The 10,513-nt window shown below is 51.5% G+C and overlaps 1 protein-coding gene across 1 annotated transcript; it reads right to left on the reverse strand.

Moving 5' to 3' along the window:
- Positions 1-286: 286 nt before the first annotated feature.
- Positions 287-9,715, reverse strand: CSUI_004897 (serine esterase protein). Its single transcript, XM_068065078.1, has 6 exons — positions 7,552-9,715; positions 6,919-6,998; positions 5,571-6,428; positions 4,847-4,973; positions 3,366-4,321; positions 287-2,762 (listed from the first exon to the last, which is right to left on the reverse strand). The coding sequence occupies exons 1-6, from the start codon at positions 8,401-8,403 to the stop codon at positions 2,618-2,620; spliced, it is 3,018 nt and encodes a 1,005-aa protein (XP_067922944.1). The 5' UTR covers positions 8,404-9,715; the 3' UTR covers positions 287-2,617.
- Between the last annotated feature and the right edge of the window lie 798 nt (positions 9,716-10,513).

Here is a 10,513-nt window from a genome sequence, read left to right on the forward strand (position 1 = left end):
GTAGCGGAAGTACTTCACAGGAACACCGTGGAGAAGACTCACAAGAGACTGCACCCTAGGGGTGGGGGGAGGGAGTCTTCTAAGACGTCCAGACACATGGCCATACTGGTGTGCTACTAGAACTCCTAAAGCGCGAGTGAAAAATGCTTGGCCCACCCCTTCGTCGCGCGACAGAGCTGTGGATGCAGGGCTCGGAGCCCCGAGGCGACACACAGCGGAATTACTTCATTGTCCTTCAATGCTCTCGAAAAAGGAAATAGCGCGCAGGCCTCCTCATGGAGATACACAGCGAGATGCAGACATACACAAGATGAGAAGAGGCCGCATGAATGAGCCATGACGATCCATACCACGTACCTACATGCGGAAAGAAGGAGTGAAAAACCCGTCACTTCGCAAGCAGCCGGAACCTACCGGGTACAAGCATAGAACCCTCACTCCGCCGCCTCAAAAGTACTGGAAGCCATGATTAATTGCTTGCTTCTCCGTTGTTGCGTGCCTCCGGACTTGATTCGCTTACAGTACGCCAGACAGCATGCTGTCCTACTTAACGCACTCTATCTCCGAGTGTCTTCAACTTGCACACAACGGGGCGTACCTCCACGACCACCCACAACACTCTGGCAGTAAACACCCACCACCACTTGTGCGAAGCCAATTCAGGACGAAGGAATCAACCAGCGCTCTCTCTATTCGAAGTCTTTGCTCAACGATCATGATCCAGACAACCACCCACAAATTCGACCTTTTTGCAGAAACTCATCCGCAAGTAAGCACCAAACGTCACCTTTCAGACGGAGTGGTCAAGAAAGGGCAGGCGAGTGTACAAGATGCTCCGAACACGTGCACTCTCATGATCATAGATGTGAAAATAAGGAACAAAACCCTACGCGGCTCCATCCGTAGACGTGCTGGGTATACGCGTCTCGATTCGTTGTAGACCCAACGACACGTCTTTTCCTTGAACCAATGACACACCCGTGCCTTGAGTAAGAACCACCGAAACACGACTGAGAGACACAGTGACATATTCATGCGTGGAACAATGATTATGGTGATGAATACAACACCAGAACTCCCCAACTCACCTTGCACGCACTGTGTTCGCAAAGTTCAAGCAAGTCTCAGGTACCAAACAGCTTCCCCTCCTCGCTCGCAATAGACCACACGACGAAGGAAAGAAAGACCTTACAGGTATGAATATGCGCACACCGTACACCGACGCCTTTGACTTTATCGGTCCAAGCGTCCCTCAGCGAAAACGAAACGTGTTTTTTCCTCCACGATCGACTGCTTCATCAACGAGTTACTCCCCACACGTACAACGAACCAGACACAACACACAGCACGTTCACCTGACATTATTGGGTTTTGATCACAGGCATTCAACGATTTCCACTCAGAGCTACGCTTCGCCAGATGCAGAGAAAACTTGTTCGGGGCTCTGGGTGCGCACGTCCAAGCCGCAGAAGAATAGACTAGGTGGCATTCGCAAGGGCAACAACAAACACACACCATGCATACATGTAGAGTACCTCGTTACCTCTACAAACAGGCAGCCCCCCTTAATCGCTTTTGTCAAGCTCTCCATTCAAGCCCATACGACGGTCCAGTGAAGAGCACTACACAGATGGTCCACCTGACGTTCTTTGACGGTGCGTATGCAAGACTGGACAAGAAGCCAACTGCTGTGAAGCTGGTAACTTTGTGCGCGCATCTACGCAAGCAAGAGACTAAGCACCGCCGCAGTCCACCGCTATATATACATATATATGTATATGCATAGATGCGCACGAACACATGCGTACGCACGATTACACTCTCACCAAGGTACGGGCGCTCTGCACCGATCATCCCCCCTCCGAATGCCTCTGGCCTACAGCCACTCTTGATACAAGCAAGGAAGTACACCGGAAAATCATGACTTCACTCCAACAGATAAAAGTGCTTGGAACTATCCAACACGTATATGAGCAGACATCTGGGAAGACCAAAAATCACTAGAGTTTACCCCGAAAAGAAAATGGCTTGACACATTCACCATCGGCAACAAGGACAGCTCGGCCGTCGTGGTCGTCGTCGTCAGGCGTGAGACGCCTGCAGACCGCCTACACTTCCACTCAGCACCGTTCCGACAAAACCTAGAGTACATACGTGTGCGAGCTGAAACTGAAACAAGCGAAGACTTTCACTCGTTCCTCCTGTCAGCAACAGCTGGAGGAAAAGAGATGCAAGATGTACAAGACACCTACAATCACCCACACGTCGTCCATCACCAGGGAAACGGCCAAGAATCACAACACCAATACAACACACACAGACACATGCTGAGGCGTTTATCTACGTTCATACGTATCGAGATAACCTCCTGCACTGAGTCATTGACCTGAACGCAACAAACTGTTGCATGCAACCTATTGCACGCAGGTATAAACGGGCTCCGCAGTATCAGAGCTGTTGCCTGTGCATACACTATGAGAAAACGATAGTCAACACATGTTCGGCTTTTCCGTCCTGTCCAAAATAGATATCACCGTTCTTTCTTATAGATTCCTTTCTCTCCGATATGAGAGACTCACAGCCCCTCGCACCATTCTGTCCATGGACGATGTTCTTTCTAGAGAACACTTGCCCTCCCACTCGCTTCCCGCGGCATTACGTCCTGCTGGAGAGCCTCGTGCAAAGAGAAGATGAACCAGTCCACCATCTGCTCCACAATCGGCCTCCCTGCTGATGTGACCCAAGTTCGGAATCGACTTTTCCTATGCAGGGACACAAACGCAGTGAAAGTAGAAAACGCCGGGCTTGTCCGACTCGTAGCTCTGAACAGAAACTAAGTGAACGTTAACAAGCGCACCTACGCGAAAATATACGCGAAGATCCTTCGAGTGAGAGCAGCACTCCCTGCCACGTAGCAGGAATGAAAACTAACTATAGCAGTCCGGCAAAGCACAACACAGCGGACAGGTGTCAAGAGGTGCAGCTGCATACACAGTGAAGATCGGAGACACTACGTGAAACCGCCGCCGTGGACAGTCTGGTAGAAATTCTGACGTGCTGCGGCCACGTAAGACTACTTTACTCTTTCCTCGAAGTCAGCACCACTCCATTTCCACAGACAGCAGACGTCCACTCCTGTCTATAATTCCTGGCAAGCCTTAGTGGTAGAGACTCTGGTTACTTAGTCGTAAAGCAACGAATGTAGAGTGTACCATTCTATTGTCTGCATGAAGCGTCGTTGTATCAAGCCAATATTTGAAAAATATGAATATGATCGCAGCTAGTGAATGGACATGGACCCTTTCTGTTCTCCTGGAATCCTCTTCAGCTGTCGAGCCAAGACCATCTCCGGCGTCCTGACGTACCCGCTCGCATTGATACTATCATGAGCAACAGGAATGAGGTTCGGGAAGTCTACGATGAACTTGGTCCATTGGACTTCGTTGAGTCTGTTCGCCATAGCAGCTTCGACATCTCCGTAAGTATTAAGCTTGAGCCAGTCTGTCCAGCCAGCCAGGGAGGAAGTTGATAAGAGTCGTCTTTCCAAGAAGCTTTCCTGTATCGAACTCCCTGTAGACCTAGATGTAGTAGTACTTGCGGAAACTTCACACGCCTGAATAATTGTTGGTTTCTCTTTGACCTCATCATCCGAGCAACCAGACGATACCCCCCCCGGGTCAGCGGTAGAAATACTTGACGACACTGTAAGTACAGAAGAAGTGTGTGACTTCTCATTAACGTGACTAACATCCTGAATGCTATCCGACTGTGTACTCCGCTCTACGGAGAAGCTCATCACCGATTCACACACATTTCCTTCTTCCTCTCCAACAGCAACAGGCAGCACCACCCTGTCTTTTCGCGCCATAGGAGGCGGGTGACTGAGTTGACTTTCGCGTACAGAGTCGCATGCATTTCTCTTCTGGAGGCTCTCTGCAGTCGGGTTTGCTTCGGTAGGAGAAACATTCGGGACTGAAGACGTTTCATAGAACACAGACGGACTCCCACTATCTCGCCATGTCTGTGAACCAGGAGAAAGTGTGAAGTCCACAGAACATGAATTCTCCAGCGTTGCCGACTGCTCAGGAGAAAGTCCAGACTGAGCCAATTGGGCAGAAGGAGTAAGCGTTAAAGAAGATAACGCAGTCGCTTCACTTGTGCAAGGAAACTCCGTCGCGAAGGAGCTCTGACAAGAGAAAAACGGGGAAGCTTCCTGAGTTGCAGTCACCGGCGCTGACCCCCAGAATGACGGAACAGAGGACATCGGTGAACTCGGGCTGTCACCAACAGTGGGCATAGGAGTGCCGTCTGGCTGAACAATCTGCAAGTAACACAGAAAGAAGGAATGCGCTAAATGTACGAAACTACAAACGCGACGACATGAAAACGTTGTGCGGTCCTACGAAAAACGCCTCCTGCTGTCCAAATCACTGCAGCACACATACGCGAGAGAAGCTGTACGTACGATACCGGGTAAACGAAAATTTGAAGGAGAGCGACTGAAAAGGTGGAGACACACGTACGACTGCGCTCATATTGACGGGACATTTGTGCATCTATGTGACACGTCCTCCTTCCTTGAAGCTCTTATCGAACCAGATACGATGCTTCCTCCTCGACTCGCTGGTACGCCTATACGCCTATCGCACGAGCTCCTCGGAGAGCCGAACAACATGCCACCTCAAATGAGGTACCCTTTCGAAATTGTCATACCTCGACTCGATCGTGAACAGAGGCCAGTATCACATACATACATGTTCATCCAGGCTGGTAAAATGCGCTTATCTGTGAGAACCACAATAACCCCAACTGGGGCGCTCAAAACATTTCTCCTGTAGGTACGTACCATGACGATACGACCGCAGCCGGCGATCATACTACGGCGAGCCTGCTGCAGAAGAAGCTGTAACTGGGGGTTGGACGGTAGAGCCGGCTCAATTGCCGCCGTGCCCAGCGGCACTAAGATGTCCCCTCTGAGAACGAAGCAAAACACACGGGACGCCCTGAATAAACCAGAAGCGAGGCTTAAAATGAAGAGCATTCCTACAGGTGAGTCTGAAAGGGTACGTCCCTTCCATGCGGAGAATAAGTCTATACCTACTATGAAGCGGGGCACGCTGGCAGGCTAACAACGGAGGACTCCTCATAAGCATATATCCTCGAAGGCTACTAGTGCCTACCAACTACCGAGAGAGACGGAGACGAGCCGCGCCCAAACACGTTAGCTGTGACGGCAGCATCATACCGGCTCCAAGCAGCGAAGATGTACAGGAGAGGAAAACGGTAAACATACCTCGCTGAGACGCACTCAGGTGAACTTGCCTTGACCTCACCCTACGTGCGGACGCAACAACTCATGAAGGTAGAAAAAGAACCAAAGCAAAGCCTGAATTTGTGAAATCCAGAAGCGGGCTACAACAGCTTCCCCCCGTGCCTCTGACCTCCACGAGTAACGGAAATTCTATACTGATATGTCCCCGCTGTTATGCAGGCAGCCAGCAATTGGTACCACGGCTCTCCTCGACGACAAACCACGGCGATCAGACAGGTAGAGTTGTTCCTTTCCTCACCTTGCATTTGCGTACAGGCGTCTGTGTTTGAAAGCTTGGAGAGACTCAACAAAGACTCCTTTCGACATTTGCACGAGAAGAGGTTCATCATCATCTGCTTCCTTCTCTACATTTCCCTCTTGACTTTCTTCTGTGTTTTGCTCTTTCGTTTCATGTTCCGCCACAGCGTTCGTCTCATTATGCGACTGTGATCGCCCCCAAAACCAGAAAGGAGTTCCCCCCGTCTTTTCGCCTTGCATTTCTAATTCTCTCTTCTGCTCACTAGCAGATAAGAGCATCAAATCTGCCAGCGTGGTGCTTTCGTACAGCTGTGACAACCGTCCAAGGTTTGGACCACAACTGGATTCTTCTTCGGCGTCCTCACTCTCAGCCTGTGCCAGTACCTCAGATTCCCCTCCCACGATAAACTCCGCGGCTGCTTGAGCATAGACCTGCTGAGCGGCTGACGGAGACACACACCCATCGGATCGCCGGGTTTCTTCTTCTCTCCCTGAAATCGAATATCGCTCCCTCCTTCCCCCTTGTCCTTCTTCCCCATCTGTGCCTGCCTCGAAAGCCAAGCTTGTCAGGCTCGGGACACTCTCTCCCCTCGAGATCCGCCCCGAGGACAAGCCCATGCTGTCGCTGCTTTTCTTACCGAGACCACGTGAACCCTTGCGGTTGCCACGAAGACGAGACGTTAACCGAAGATAAGACGATATGAGAGGCCGCAAGAAGCCTTCTGGCAGAGGCACGTAGCTGAACCGACGTACCCCCAGATGGGGCGAAGCAACGGTCCCTATGCAAAGAGGGGTGAGTCCACAAACCGTTGCTGGAGCAGCGCCTGAGGGCGGTGTGTACAGAAGGCGTACCGCATACCTGAGAAGCATCCACATACCCGCACACATCCGAACTTGATTGCTGCTCTTGTCGACAAAACATTTCAAGAACACGCACAATAATACACAGCATATAACGAGAATCCGCACGACAAACGAGACACAGCAAAAGCCCCAAAACAAAACAAATCCACACACCCTCCACGCGGGAACGAAGACAGTCGCAGGACACACTTCCGAAGCGAGACGGGTGTACCCGGCCCCCCTTTCGCAACGTCTCTTCTCAAAATTCTGCGTTTCAAAAAGAGCCACACAAAGAACCCACGGGAAGTAGGTATCATGCAACGCACAGGTCCCGAGGGAAGATCGAACAACTGTGCGAAAAAGGTTGCTAAAATCGTCGTTCATACTATGGCAGATGGCCTGCTGACGAATTCTTGTGAGTCTCTACTTGTGACAAACACTGATGTTCGGTGCAGTACGAGTGTCCAAGTCACTCCAACAAGCTGACCCGATTCAGCAAAACTCACCTCATGTAAAGACCACCGAGGGAAAATCCAATGAAGCAGATGTACCGCAGAGAGGGGTGGCGCCGAACGTCTCGCCGCACCTAGACAAAGTAAGAAGAGTCCGCAGGTAGGAAGAATGCTAACTCCATTGTGTTTATACAGCGAGAGTTCTAGTGAAAAAAACGTGACTGACAGCTCGCGATAATCAAAAAAGAAGAAGCGTGCAGACCCCATCCCTAGAGACGCCATCACCGGTCGGCGCGATCCAGATCCAGTCACAACAATTGCCATTCCCATCTACAACAGTATCGAGACGGTGAAATCTGCCTCCCGCAGTTCTCCGCAAGAGAACACCCGGCTGAGATAAGTAAGGCGATTCAGCACTACTCCACAGAAAACAAAACAAATGCGACAGGAGAGAGGAAGCGTTGCCTCCAGGGCTTGTACATACAGATACATGAAGTAGGCTTCTCCTCGCTAGTACTCTTCGGGTATACATGAAGGTTAACGATCGATTAACTGTATGAATCTCACTGTACGTAGATCGCGATATCCCTGTAACTGAGGTAAAACACAAACGCCCGCAGGCTTTGAGAAGAATGCCCGGCCTATGAACATCTACGAGACACACGAACGAAAAGAGGGAAGACTAACCTCCTCTGCAAGGCGTTCCCCGCCCTTCCGAACACCATCAAATGTTTTTCCAGTGTTAGCAGTAGAGAGGAGAACCCTCACAAGAGGAGACCTTTCCTTTAGTCGCTCCGCCATGTATCTAAAATCAGACTCCGCCCCAGCAAGGCCGTGTATGCACACTACAAGACACAGTGGAGGGACTGGCTCTTGTCCTACTCCCGGAGACGTAGAGCCAGGAAGCGATTCGCTTCCTACTGAACTGGTACTAGCGGGAGTAGAAGAAGAAAAGAAGAAAAGACGTGACAGAGGCGATGTCTGCCTGGGTTCTGCCTCTCCAAAAGATGTCAGTATGCTTCGTCTTGTAGAATTCACGCTGTCTTGACATGTGTTGTCTCGGCAATCTGCAGACGCAGAGACTGTCTTGTCGCCCCCTTCATCTTCTGGAGTTCTTCCTCGTCCGAAGAACCCCAGAGGCGACAATGTGTTTATAAGGCGTTGCGACGGGGAGAAGGGAGGAGAGCAGGGACCTCCTAGAGAAAGAAGAGCAGAAAAGGAAGAGCTCGTCGGAAGCCTTGGACTTTCTCCCTGTTCCCCCGCCCGGTCTGTCAACGGCGCGTTAGCCGGGCTATCACAGGACGACGAGCGATGCTGTCTCAGTCGCTGCACTTCTGCGTCAACCCTGTCGGGCTCTCCCGGCCTACTAGGAACACCTGGTTGTGCTCTGTCACTAGTCTCTACGGATGATGAACGACAGGTGGCCGGCTTCTCACGATAAGACGCAGTAGTAAAGGCTCTGAATGAAAAAAAATTCGGGTTGAAAGGCTCTTCCCCCGGCTCCAATACCGACGCAGCCATCGGGCCTACAGCGTCCATGATGATGAGTATGTATGGAATCCAGAGTAACAGGGAGAGAAGACAGTTGGAGAAGGTCAGGCAGGCTTCAGATAGAAATCTCGTGGAGTGGGTACATACCGAGAGTCCTACGTAGCTTCACATCACCACGCGGCAAAGGTTCGACGTCTGCCCAACGACGAAGCTGAAGCCAAACCACCCCGTTCTCAGCAGCTCTGGCAGATGAAAAGAGTGACCACCAGACACGTCTTGCCGAAGACAGAAGCTTCTGAATCTTCTGTACGCGAGTCTTGAACGCATTGCCTCCCTGAACACAGGTCTAAACTCGAGACGCCCGCACCGTAAAAACCGCATGAACTCTGTGAGAACCAATCAGGGCGGTGTCAAGGAAAGAGAGAGAATGCCCAGCAGCTGGGTTTTCCGTACATGTACACCCGCGGCACAACTAGAAGCCTAAAAGGACTTCTCTTGTAAAAAGAAGAACAGGGAAGAAGCTTTACTCATGACTCTGAAGAAAGGCCCATCAAGACTCGGGCATGCGCAAATTCGCGGGGCACAAAAAGCGACTGCAGGGACGCCGTTGCCTAGGCTCGGACGCCTGTGTGTTGTCCGTCTTGGGATATTTGTCCCAGCGGTAGGAATCTCGATAAAATCGCTGGGGTACCCAAGCAGGGGGCGACAGCCGTCGCTCGTCAGTTAGTGGCAGCTTGCAAGGAATAGTGTCATTCCTTGTACGATTGCACACTCTCCGTCCTCGGTCTCTCCGTACCCAACAGATACTCCAACCGGTCATAATTTCCCGAAACCGCAAATCGTTCAACAGGGGAAGATGCCACGCCACGCCAGGAAGTGAAGATTCCCCGGCGTTCTCCGCCTCTGGCGTTGAGCTCGCCTTACCCTGACAGGTGTTCCATGCGAGAATTTCTCTGCGCACTGTTAGCCCGGGAGATCGTTGCTCCGTTGCTACGTCAATGGAAATACACCTGAGGGCGTTTTTCCATTATTATGGCAGCTCGAAAGAGCACTGGCGCCATAGCTGGGTGATGTTGGTGGCTCGACAGTTTGTACAGACGCGGATCTACAGATAACATGTCATTTAGTCGGTCAAGGTTGTGTCGACACACCACACTCAGCAACAACGAAGAACGTCTGGTTTTTTTCACGAGGACATGCTGACACGCGAGGACACACCGCAACGTGCGGAAGCTTTCCCGTGAAGACGATTTGCCTGAAGCACTCGTTCGGCTTACATGCGGTGAACGCGGCAAGAACAGAAAAAACAGAGATCTCTTTGTCTGGGTAGCACCCGAAGCCACTTTCTGTAATTCACTGGAGACAAGTCTGGGGCACGGTAAGCCCAGCCGGGTTTTTGCTGTCGGTCTTGCTACCCGAAATCGCTCTGGGTAGTTTGAGGACCGACCTCACAGGTTACCGAGCGCGTCCCGGATCCGCCGCTGCATGCCATAGCACGTTCCTTTTCTCACGGAATTTGCCTACATGTATGTCTTGAGCCAGGCACGGCGAGACGGGCTACTCGCATCTGCATTTAGGTTCTAGACTTTCATTCGTAGTGCTGCAGCCGCGACACTTGTCACAGTGGTCCATTTGTCAGCCATCTGATCTTCCTGTTTCGGCAGTGTGCACATGGATCCTCAGCTGTCTTCCGCTGCCGTCGGATTTGTAGCCTCGTTGTACGTCAGTGCTCTACTTACCCGACGCTGGACATTCTCACAGCTCGCTCTCTTCTGCCTAGGATTCCTCGAGCCACTAGACTGGTAGCTAAGCGTATTTCCTTTAGTGTTTTAGCGGTATGGCAGTAGGCAGCTACGCCACTCCGGGAGTCGTCGTTGAAGACCCCTTCGCCCAAGACACGTTGGACAAGACCCCTGTGAGTTCCTACGGGAACCAGTTGCGACTCTGCATCGCCGTTCTTCTCAGATTCGAAAGAGGCGGCTCGCCGTGAAAGAAAGCTCCAACTTCGGAAGGGAGAAGCTCGGTCTATCTTCATTCCCGCCGGAAAAGACGCCTTTGCTTCTCAGCCAAATCCAGCTGCGTCCTCTGCCTATTTTCTGGTTCACTTCCAGCCGGGCCGCCAAACAGGGGGTGAGAAGCGGCTCATAAGAAACAGGCG

Source organism: Cystoisospora suis, assembly GCF_002600585.1.
Source record: "Cystoisospora suis strain Wien I chromosome Unknown contig_2346, whole genome shotgun sequence".
Classification (NCBI taxonomy): domain Eukaryota; phylum Apicomplexa; class Conoidasida; order Eucoccidiorida; family Sarcocystidae; genus Cystoisospora; species Cystoisospora suis.